Source organism: Apodemus sylvaticus, chromosome 3 (genome assembly GCF_947179515.1).
Source record: "Apodemus sylvaticus chromosome 3, mApoSyl1.1, whole genome shotgun sequence".
NCBI classification, from domain to species: Eukaryota; Metazoa; Chordata; class Mammalia; order Rodentia; family Muridae; genus Apodemus; species Apodemus sylvaticus.
This window is the reverse complement of record NC_067474.1, coordinates 88,547,224-88,559,978: the sequence shown is the minus strand read 5'-3', so window position 1 is coordinate 88,559,978 and position 12,755 is coordinate 88,547,224. Positions and strand designations below refer to the sequence as shown.

Sequence of the window (12,755 nt, the reverse complement as noted above, 5' to 3'; positions counted from 1 at the left end):
TAGGATTGAAGACCCAGAAATGAACCCACACACCTATGGTCACTTGATCTTCGACAAAGGAGCTGAAAGCATCCAGTGGAAAAAAAGATAGTCTTTTCAACAAATGGTGCTGGTTCAACTGTAGGTCAGCATGCAGAAGAATGAGAATCGATCCATTCTTATCTCCTTGTACTAAGCTCAACTCCAAATGGATCAAGGACCTCCACATAAAACCTGACACACTGAAACTAATAGAAAAGAAACTGGGGAAGACCCTTGAGGACATGGGCACAGGGGAAATGTTCCTGAATAGAACACCAATAGCTTATGCTCTAAGATCAAGAATTGACAAATGGGACCTCATAAAACTACAAAGTTTCTGTAAGGCAAAGGACACTGTCAAAAGGACAAAACAGCAACCAACAGATTGGGAAAGGATCTTCACCAGCCTTAAATCTGACAGAGGGCTAATATCTAATATATACAAAGAACTCAAGAAGGTAGAACCTAGAGAACCAAATAACCCCATTAAAAAGTGGGTTACCAAGCTAAACAAATAATTTTCACATGAAGAACTTCGGAGGGATGAGAAACACCTTAAGAAATGTTCAACATCATTAATCATTAGGGAAATGCAAATCAAAACAACCCTGAGATTTCACCTCACACCAGTCAGAATGGCTAAAGTCAAAAACTCAGGAGACAGCAGGTGCTGGCAAGGATGTGGAGAAAGAGGAACACTCCTCCACTCCTGGTGGGATTGTAAGATGGTGCAACCACTTTGGAAATCAATCTGGAAGTTCCTCAGAAAACTGGGCATGACACTTCCGGAGGACCCTGCTATACCACTCCTGGGCATATACCCAGAGGATTCCCCAGCATGTAATAAGGACACATGGTCCACTATGTTCATAGTAGCCTTATTTGTAGTAGCCAGAAACTGGAAAGAACCCAGGTGTCCCTTAACGGAGGAATGGATACAAAAAAATGGGGTATATTTACACAATGGAGTAGTACTATTCAGCCATTAGAAACAATGAATTCATGAAATTCTTAGACAAATGGATGGAGCTGGAGAATATCATACTAAGTGAGGTAACCCAGTCTCAAAAGATCAATCATGGTATTCACTCACTGATAAGTGGATATTAGCCTAGAAACTTGGAATACCCAAGAAATAATCTACATATTAAATTATGTCCAAAAAGAACAGAGGAGTGGCCCGTGGTTCTGGAAAGACTCAATGCAACAGTATAGGGGAATTCCAGAACAGGGAAGTGGGAAGGAGTAGATGGAGGAACAGGGGGAGGGAAGAGGGCTTATGGGACTTGCGGCGAGTGGCGACCCAGAAAAGGGGAGATCATTTGATTTATTTATTTATTTATTTATTTATTTATTTATTTATTTATTGGGAGTACACTGTCATCAGACACACAGAAAGAGGATATTGGATACCATTACATATGGCTATGTGCTACCATTCGGTTGCTGGAATTGAAGAGCATTCAGTGCTCTTAACGACTAATCCAGACCATATCCTGTATATTTTTATATTGAGCATTAAGACTTAATATATTTTCAATCTTAAAGATACATTTATTTATTTCTCAGCAGTTTTTGTTTTTCCTATAAATCTTCAGCTCATGTTGGTTGTTTCTAATTTAAAAACTGAACCCACAGATAGGGTACCCTTAATTTTTCCTTAAATTTCCATGGAAGTTTGACTCTTGGCATCCATAAGCTATTGATGAGGATGACAGAATGAAAGGGCTGAGCTGAACTTCTTGAATCATTGTTGCCTTTCGTATTATGTTTGTGAATTCAACATTTTTTAATCATTGACAATTGAAAGGATTTTTATGTAGAAAATGCATATCTTTTGAAAAATATATGAAAAAAGGAAGATATACATTTATATTCGGCCTTGCTGGGCACTAATTCTCAACCTACTGTGCTTAGTTAGTCTGGCGTCTATCTTCAGGTAGATATGAGCTTTCCTGTTGAAAGCGCTTTCCAAAGCGCTCATGAAGTGTTCTTAATCATCTAGGTATTCACCTCTTATCGGAGGCACTTAGATCTCTGCTACAAGTTTAGAAATGTGCTTTCCCCAGCCCCCAAAACCACTTCAAAATGAACCTGTAAATGAAAAGAAAGAAAACCTTCTTGCCTGTTACATGACAAGACTTTCCACGAAGTCATCTAGCCAACCCTTGCATTGTCCAAAGGTTTCAAGAGAAAAGGAAGCTGTCCCCTCTGGGATGTTGATGTTCCTATTCAATTTATTATTTAGCAGTAAGGACTTTTTACAGAACCAAACAGAATTAGATCAGTTGAAGATGTGTCACTAGACAAGAATGAAATCTTGAGACCAAAAGGGAATACAGAAAAGATAAATTAAAAGTAAAAGCCAAACAGTGTAAGTAAGCAAAAGTTAATTAGGTTTCTAAGATGGTTTCAGTCAGTGTCAACTTTCTAACCTTAGGCAGGGAATAAATCCTTACCCTAGTGACTAGGCCTGAGCTCCTTTGGAATTGACTCTGATTCTACTACTTGGAATCTGAACTAGGTTCCACATGTTAACCCATTCTTCTTTATTCCACAGATTGGTGGAAAATAGGGAAAGAAATAAGCAATACAAGTATAGAAGAATTAGTGACTACCACATATTCATGTGTGTGCATATCACAAAAAGAAACCCTTTGATCATCTGGATAGTAGAACCCAGTGGCAGGTATCCCGCCTGCCTCCTGGCTCTTTGCAATCTCTGTAGCATGAACCAGGCTTTTGACGGTTACCTGACAGATAATACCTTTGCCATTTGCTAGTCACCATATGCTTTTATTTCCTTCTGGGCTCCTTGCTTTGCCCCTTGATCTTTTATGTCCCTTTGTCTTTGTCTCTCTGTCTGAATAATTATGTGAGGTCACTCACTGGGCAGGTGCTGGGAAAGAATGATAACCTGTTCAGAAAGCAGTTCCCAGAGGCATCAAATTAATGAGACTCTCATAGTACAGGCTTTGGGGTAGGGCAGATGAGAGGAGAGGGGCAGACGAGGACTATTTGTGGCCCTGGGTGTCAGTGCAAGCATGAGTGAGCCACTTTGTCCTAGCATGTACAATCACAGAGGTTGATGGCTCTCATAGAAATAGACTTTAAATCCCTTTAAGGAAAAGAGTAAGGTTCTGTAATCATGTTACTGAAAGAAGCTTATAAATGGAAAAAAGTACATTCTGTACCTACAAAGACTTCTTTTCCTGTGAAAATTATATCTAAAGCATTCTTTCTACATTTTTATCATATGTCATCTATGAATCTTCTTATTTCATTTGTGTTTCAGAATGTGTATTCTCAAGTAACCAGAAAAAATACTTTGCAAGTTCCTTTCTGCCTCCTGTGGCCTATCTTATTCTTGTTATATTTGTTGTTGTTCTTGATTTTTATAAAATATGTTTCATTTCTTATGTGAATCTGGGAAAATATAGAACAATTAGATCACAACATACAGAACCATTCTCTAATATCAGGGGTAATGGCTGAATTATTGAGCAATTAACAAGACCAGCATGGACACCAACAATCAGAGAAGACGGTGGTAAAAGCAGCCTGCTAGGTGTGCCAGTGAGGCCTGGTGTACCTCAGATGTATGTTTCATTACTCGGGCTTAGCTATCAAGGTTAGGTTTTAGTAAGGAAGTTTGGATTATGAAACATTATTAAGTAAAGTATTTTAACTTGAATAAAGTTTTTATTATTTATAATATCTCATGTGTAACTCTTTTAAATAATCAGATAGGTATACTGAATGTCTGCCATGGGCATCATAGTTAACTTCTATTACCACAATTTCATGATGACTACATCTTGTAATCTTACTAATTTGCTGTAGTTTAGGACTAAGCTATTAGGGATGATAACTATGTTTGCATTCAGACTAATCATTAGCTCAAATGCTTTAAAATTTAGTAAGTCTTTCTTCATTGTTATGTGTTGGTCCCTGTGTGTATGTGTGTGTATATCTGTGTGTGTTCCAAAATATGTAAATGATACTTGAATGATTTGTATAATGTTACATCTATGTATAGAATTTCATGGTTGATCATTTGTTATTAGAAAATCAATTGGTATCGATCTGATTAATCTAATTAACTAAACTAAATCTAATGTTTTAAATAGTTACATGGACCTATTTATATGTAATAGAGTTTTGTTTTACCTTTTTCCTAACTCTTTACTAAGATCTAAGTATTTAAGGTAAAATTTTGAGGATTTATTATTGCCTATGAAAACTATTAAGAGTCAAGGTAGAATTTTCTACGCATTATTAGTGTCTTAGTTAGGGTTTTTTGAGAAGAGACACCATTACCACAGCAACTCCGATAAAAGAAAGCATTTAATTAAGCATTTAACTGGCTTGCAGTTCAGAGGTTTGGTCCATTTTCATGTTGGTGAGATGAGTGGCAGCATGCAGTCAGACATGGTACTGGCGAAGGAGCTTGAGAGTTCTACATCCAGATTGGCAGGCATCAGACAGAGAGAGCCATTGAGCCTGGCATAAGGTTCCAAAACCTCAGATCCCAACCTCAGTGATAAACTTCCTCCAACAAAACCACTCCTGCTTTCATGAGGCCACATGTCCTAATCCTTTTAAATATGCCATTCCTTATGAGCCTTTGGAAGCATTTTTCTTCAAGGCACAACAATTGAAAATAATACTGAATGATACATGAAGTCATAGAGACTTTTTTTTACTCAATTGTAATATTGACAACTTCTATGTAATTAGCACTTCTTAGTTTCAGGTTCTGTGAAGCATAATTAAAAATATTTCTTTTTATAGTTTTTGTGATTATAATACAATTGCAACATTTACCTCTTCCCTTTCCTCCCTGCAAATTCTCCACATGCTTCCCACTTGTTTTCTTTCAAAATCAGCGTGTCTCATTTTTGTCTGTTGTTTGTGTATGTGTGTGTGTGTGTTCTTAAATGTATAAATGAAACCTTATTAATCTGTATAATGCGAAAGATTTATAAATGTATTAATCTATGTATATGATTTCAGGGTTGACCATTTGGTATTAGATAATCAATTGGTATGCTCTTCCCTGGGGAAGACCATTTTTCCTGCTGTCAGCATTCTTTTTTTTTTTTTCATAACGTTTTTTTTGGCTCTTTTAAATTTTTTTTAAAATTTCATTCGATATATTTTTTATTTACATTTCAAATGATTTCCCCTTTTCTGGTCCCCTACTCCCTGAAAGTCACATAAGCCCCCTTCCCTCCCCCTATTCTCCCACCCATCTCTTCCCACTTCCCTGTTCTGGTTTTCCCTTTAACTGCTACACTGAGTCTTTCCAGAACCAGGGGCCACTCCTCCGTTCTTCTTGTGCCTCATTTGATGTGTGGATTACGTTTTGGGTATTCCATTTTTCCAGGCTAATATCCACTTATTAGTGAGTGCATACCATGATTGATCTTTTGAGACTGGGTTATCTCACTTAGTATGATGTTTTCCAGCTCCATCCATTTGCTTAAGAATTTCATGAATTCATTGTTTCTAATGGCTGAATAGTACTCCATTGTATATATATACCACATCTTTTGCATCCATTCTTCTGTTGAGGGACACTTGGGTTCTTTCCAGCATCTGGCAATTATAAATAGGGCTGCTATGAACATAGTAGAGCATGTATCCTTATTACATGGTGGGGAATCCTCTAGGTATATGCCCAGGAGTGGTATAGCAGGATCTTCTGGAAGTGAGGTGCCCAGTTTTCGGAGGAACCGCCAGACTGATTTCCAGAGTGGTTGTACTAATTTGGAACCCCACCAGGAGTGGAGGAGTGTTCCTCTTTCTCCACATCCTCGCCAACACCTGCTGTCTCCTGAGTTTTTAATCTTAGCCATTCTCAAATCTCAGGGTTGTTTTGATTTGCATTTCCCTGATGACTAATGAAGTTGAGCATTTTTTAAGATGTTTCTCTGCCATCCAAAGTTCTTCAGGTGAGAATTCTTTGTTTAACTCTGTACCCCATTTTTAATAGGGTTATTTGGTTTTCTGGGGTCTAACTTCTTGAATTCTTTGTATATATTGGATATTAGCCCTCTGTTGGAGGTAGGGTTGGTGAAGATCTTTTCCCAATTTGTTGATTGCCGATTTTTCCTTTTGATGGTGTCCTTTGCTTTACAGAAACTTTGTAATTTTATGAGGTCCCATTTGTCAATTCTTGATCTTAGAGCATACGCTATTGGTGTTCTGTTCAGAAACTTTCCCCCTGTACTGATGTCCTCAAGGGTCTTCCCCAGTTTCTTTTCTATTAGCTTCAGAGTATGTCTGGCTTTATGTGGAGGTCCTTGATCCATTTGGAGTTGAGCTTAGTACAAGGAGACAAGGATGGATCAATTCGCATTCTCCTGCATGCTGACCTCCAGTTGAACCAGCACCATTTGTTGAAAAGGCTATCTTTTTTCCATTGGATGTTTTCAGCCCCTTTATCGAGTATCAAGTGGCCATAGGTGTGTGGGTTCATTTCTGGATCTTCAATCCTGTTCCATTGATCCTCCTGCCTGTCACTGTACCAATACTATGCAGTTTTTAACACTATTGCTCTGTAGTATTGCGTGAGGTCAGGGATACTGATTCCCCCAGAATTTCTTTTGTTGTTGAGAATGGTTTTAGCTATCCTGGGTTTTTTGTAATTCCAGATGAATTTAAGAATTGCTCTTTCTAACTCTATGGAGAATTGAGTTGGGATTTTGATGGGTATTGCGTTGAATTTGTATATTGCTTTTGGCAAAATGGCCATTTTAACTATATTAATCCTGCCTATCCATGAGTATGGGAGGTTTTTCCATTTTTTGAGGTTTTCTTCCATTTCCTTCTTCAGAGTCTTGAAGTTCTTGTCATACAGATCTTTCACATGTTTGGTAAGAGTCACCCCAAGGTACTTTATACTGTTTGTGGCTATGGTGAAGGTTGTCAGTTTCCTAATTTCTTTCTCAGCTGCTGTCAGCATTCTTTACCTAGTAGCTTATAGCTCATTGTATAGGACTGAAGCCTCCTGAACTTTGCCCCTTTCACATTAGTTTGTTTATTGGTATCATTGTTGTTCAGGTCATATTCAGGCAGCTATATTGGTGAGACTTCATCAGGGTAGCATCTGACATATGTAGGAGACAAACCTCTCTCTTCCTCTGTTTCTTAAAAGCGTTCTGCCCCTTCTTCCACAATGGTCCATGGTCCTTAGGTGGAATTGTATTGTAGATGTATTTGTTGAGACTGTACTCCACAACTCTGCATTTTGATCTCCATCTGTTGCAAAGTGAAGTTTCCTTGATGAGGGGAGAGAGCTATACTTATTTCTGGGTAGAAAAATAAATATGCAAAATGTAGCTGGGGGTTATATGTGTATTTCATATGAATCATGTATTGAAATATTATTTGAAATCCATAATTTTACTGTTTTTACAATTGAATTCTGAATGTAAACATAATGATCTTGTTAATTCTCCTTCATATTGTATACAACTTCATATTGTATGCATATTAAACTACCCAAGGATTGAGACAGTATCCATCTCATGACTCTTATTCTTTTGAGGAGTATAAATGAGCTGTCTTCTGATGATGAGATGTCTCAGATGATGGAAGGGTCTTGTTCTTCATTAAGTGTAACATGTACTTAACCAGAAGAGTTTCTGAACACTGGTCATGATGGTCAACTGAGTCCTTTGCCTCCTTGTTTTTAGTACCAGGGCAGCCATTAAACTTCAAAGCAGAACCTGAATCTGAAACAAGTATTTTGCTGTCTTGGACACCGCCACGTTCAGATACCATTGCAAGCTATGAACTGGTTTACAGAGATGGGGATCAAGGAGAAGAGGTAAGATTTATAAAACTTTTCTTTGTAGAAAAGATTTACATATGAAAAGAGGACCTTGACCAAAAAATCCAAATGGCTATTTGGAGCCTTTGGGAATGGGGGGGGGGTTATAAAAATTATTGTTCTAGGTAAAATGCTTTGTTTACTGGTTATTTTATTTATTTAGATTTCATACGTTATCGCCCTTCCAGGTTTCCCCTTCACAAATCCCCTATCTTATCCCCCTTACTCCCTGCTACAATGAGGGTCTCCACTCACCTATCCACACACCCACTCGCTCCTCATGTAAAATGCTTGTTGATTCAGTTTTCCAAGCTCCATACTATACAAACATCAGATCATAGGAAAAGAGAAAATCCACGAGGTAGAGAAATACTTTCAGTTCTCCTCTGTAATTGTTCATAGTATTTATTTAGACCTTTATGGAAACATATAAATATTTGATGTTTGCATGCTTTTAAAAATTACCAAGGAAGATGCCCATAGCTAATGCTTACTGACATGCTAACCATTATTTGATATATATAAAATGTTACTATGCTATGTGAGTAAAATAATAGATTGCTAAATGTATAGAAATCAAAAGAGAAATAAAACTCAATCTGCACATTTACTATTAACAAGCATAGCTCTAAGAGTTTTACTAATAAATCATGTAATTCTTATGACAGCCTTTTGGTTTATAAATTATTTTTTTTCACCAATTTTATGTGGAAGAAAATCGATGAGCAAGAAAAAATACATACAACTTCTGAAGTTTCACATTAATGATTGGCTGAGATGATGTTTGAGTTGAAACAGACAGGACCCACAATGTGATGGGCCCTCACAAATCAATCTTTAATCAAGAAAATGTCCCATACACTTGCCTACAGGCCAATGTGATGAAGGAATTTTCTTAATTATGATTTCCTCCTCTTCGGTAACCCTAGCTTATATCATGTGCTAAAAAAGAAAAAAAAAAAAACAAGAAAACAGCACAATTGACGTCTTGTCACCTTAACACACAGATACATCACTATTAAACTACTATCCTTCCTTTCCTTTTTATCCTTAAGAGTTCTTATCAATGTTACAGAGTAAAGCATAGTATAACTGTAAAAGTCCCACAGCCCTAAAACATTTTAAAAGGTCAATCTATAACATATCTAACATCTTAAAAGTCCAACGTCCATTAGCTCTGGGTCCTTGTAAAATAAATAAATTACATCCTTATTCCAAAAGAAAAGAACCAGGATACAATTACAATTAAGACTGAGCAAACAGAAAACCAAACAGTGTAAATAGCTTAGTGTCTGGTCTCTTAGACTCAATCATTTTTCTGGGCTCTAAAAGGCTTAATCAGCTTCATTTCTCTGCCTCTGCCTCTGCCTCTGCCTCTGCCTCTGCCTCTGCCTCTGCCTCTGCCTCTGCCTCTGCCTCTGCCTCTGCCTCTGCCTCTGCCTCTGCCATCCACAGCATCTGCAGCTTGTTTTGTAGGCTCAGGACAGCTCTGAGTTACATCTGCTTCTACCATTGGTGGTCATCCCAAAGCCGTGGCATCATCCTGGAATTTACACTTTAACAGATACTGTCCCCTTACTTAAGCTGTGCTTGAGATCGATCTCTTTAGGGATTCTGACCTGTGTTCTAATGCCAAGCCCCTGCTGCTCTCCATGACCCCTCTAATCTTGCAGCTCTCATATCACCAGGAACATCTGAGAGAGTATTAGACTTTACCAACTTCAGCTGACAGCTTTGGGACACAAATGGACCTTAGCTTCTGTATTCTAACCATGAATAAAGAATTTCTAGAAGATGTCACCTCACTAAGACTAGTCTCTTTTTCATTACAGCCAAATTTGCAAGCCCAGATAACCAGCATGGATTTTACTCTAGTGATATTGGTCTCTTGTTAATTACAACTGAGTCTTCAATACCATTGACCAGAAACCACAGAGTCTTGATCCAAAAATGTAACACAAACAACCTCAATAGATTCTTTAAAGGACTCTCAAACTTCCCACTAAGACTTTGTAGGTCACTCCTCTATATCTGCATTGCTCTCACATTATCTTTCAAGTTTTCTCAGAATATCTCACTAAGCTCTGAGCCCTCAATGGCTTTTTCAGACCAAATTTCTAAATTCTTCCACCTTGCTCACAGAAAGAAACCTATAACATGCTCAGATACCTCCCAGTTATGCCACATTCTTGGTGCTAATTTCTGTAATAGTTAAGTTTGGAGGTAAGGATTTTTTTGGGAATAGGGAGCCTGACAACAACAGTCGATCACAGAGAAAAGTCACAGTTGACACAAGGGAATATGAAGGCAAGAATTGACAAATCATGGAGGAATGCTTCTTATTGACCTGCTCCCTATGCTTCCTCATCCTACTTTCTCATACATCCCAGGACTCGGTACCAGGATGATTGTGCCTTCAATGTGCGGGCCCTCTTATATCAATAATTAATCCAAAAATTGTCCCAAGAGTTGTCTATAAGCCAGTGTGATGGGACATGTTCTCAGTTGCAGTTTCTTCTTCCCAGATGACCCTAGCTTGTTTCTAGTTGGAAAAACAAAAACAAAAACAAAAAAAGCCCACCAGATAACAAAACCAGTATTGAAAAGTAATTATGTGTACTCATGATGTGATTTAAAAACCTAAGCTATTGTGTTCCTGAGGGGTATACAGTAAGTCAATATTAAATTAGTATGTATAGTGTATGTTTTCACCAACATCAAGTGAAGATTCTTTCTTTCTTTCTTTCTTTCTTTCTTTCTTTCTTTCTTTCTTTCTTTCTTTCTTTCTTTCTTTCTGTCTGTCTGTCTGTTTTTCTGTCTTTCTTTTTTCTTTCTTTCTCATGCGTTGAGGGTGTGGCAGTCATTTGCAACTACTGGGCATACTAGCTCTCCAGAATCCTGTTTTCTTATTTGGGGAACCCAAAGTTTCTTAGAGTGCTTTTATTTAATAGCCAGAGCACTCTAAAAATATCTTCTACACATTTATATGTGAACTAACTTTGTCTGAATTCATTTGAGTGTATAGCAAACACTAGTTGGTTAGAAAAATGGCTTAAGATTTTTTTATGCCTGTGTTCAATTACATATTTGTTTGTATTTTAATGTTTACTCTGGAGTGACACTCTACCTGACACTGGTTACTCATAGACAGATATGCTTTTGCTAGAATGCAAAGGCAGATTTGAAACCCAGCTTTGATAAACAAGTATCTTATTTTGAAAATCCCCTATAATGTTAACAGATATATAACAGGTATAGGTAATTTTATGTTGTTTTTTATGTTTGTTTGTTTGTTTGTTTTTAGCTATAGGCTCTTAAGTCACAAAATAAGTTTGCAATTTTTTGTGCCTCTTTTAAAGAAACCCACAGTAATGGTCTTAGTTCTTAGAAATGATTCAACTGTCTTCAGTGACACAAGTAATTTAAGGACCACCAACAATTTCAGGTCTTTTTCACGTTTTTTGTTTGCTTATTCTTTTTGCATGTTTGATTGTTTTTAAAATTGGTTGGCCTGAAACTCCTTAAGTAACTGAAAATGACCTTGATCTCCTGATCTTTCTGTCTCACTGCCCCAGTGGTGGAATTGCAATAATGGGTCACCACATCTGGTTTTTGTTGCTATTTGTTTGCTTTTGTTTCTGTACATTGTGTATGCTGACCTATGTTCCTAGTCCTTTACATCTCTTTTATAACATCTTGTGAAATGTTGCCAGTTCTGGGCATATGATATTTGCCACCCTCCTTTGGATTGTAGAATCCTGGAAGAAAACATGGGTGTGTAATTGAATGGAATTTTGCATGCTCAGCATCCTTTATTTTCACATTTGGCCAATGTCCTTTGCCTTTGTGGTCACAGTACCTTATACATCTTCAGGGTGGCATGTATCCTGGCTTTGTCCTCTCCTTGCTTCTTACTGTGTGCTGCTGGGTAACTGTCAACTTTGGATAGACCAACATTGGTATCTCTGCTTCAGCCTCCTTTTGTAGAAAAATTTTCAACTATGGCATCTTCATGGTATAATTTCCAAAACATCCAGGATATTGTTTCTTTTTGCTATATATTGATGGCATTGTGGTTAAGAGAGAAGTCTAATACTGCAAACATTTATTTCGCCATATATGCACCAACTCACAGAAGAATGACCAACTCCTCTGTTTACTTGCAGCAGCGAATCACCATTGAGCCAGGCACATCTTATAGGCTTCAAGGGCTGAAACCAAACAGCCTGTACTACTTCCGTCTTTCTGCACGCTCTCCTCAAGGCCTGGGTGCTTCTACAGCTGAAATATCAGCTAGAACCATGCAATCAAGTAGGTGTCTCTCTTTGCTGCCTTGTTGTCCATTTCTCTCTAGGAAATATTTCTGACAATTTTGTTACATTTTGTTTTGTTTTGAACTAATGAACAAACCTGTTAGTGTGCTGAGTCTTTAGCAACTATATCTATCACGGCGGAAAAAAACCAAAAACCAAAAAACAAAATAAACAAGTAAACAAACAAAAATGTATCCTTCTCTGGATACAGGACACAGATAGGACTTGTGTCCTTTTCAAACTTGGCTCAAATAACAGACCTTCCATTCCACTTCTTAAATACATAATTTCAGAGAAGCTAATTAACTTTCATAACTAGGAAATTGGAGCAATAGTTAGATTTGTCCTCATCCAGTAAATGATGTGGCTGCATGGCAAAATTCAGGTTGAAAACACTGTATAAAAATCAGGCCAGAGGACATCAGAGTGTGAAGTGGCAAAATGCAAAATGATTTCCTTTTAAAAACAAGTAATTAACATGTATTTGTTCCTATTTGGGAGAAAGGCTCAGCGCATATGACTGGTTTCTTTCTCCAGGAACATCCATTTAGACATTGGGAATATTCACAGACAATCTCAGC

The 12,755-nt window shown here is 37.5% G+C and overlaps 1 protein-coding gene across 1 annotated transcript in view; it reads left to right on the top strand.

The window, feature by feature from the left end:
- Ptprd (protein tyrosine phosphatase receptor type D) overlaps positions 1–12,755 on the top strand; it is a 511,224-nt gene that overhangs the window by 328,245 nt on the left and 170,224 nt on the right. Inside the window, exons 9-10 of the mRNA XM_052176673.1 lie at positions 7,725–7,858; positions 12,028–12,172. Of these exons, the coding sequence (XP_052032633.1) occupies positions 7,725–7,858; positions 12,028–12,172 (279 nt within the window). The remainder of the gene's footprint in view (positions 1–7,724; positions 7,859–12,027; positions 12,173–12,755) is intronic.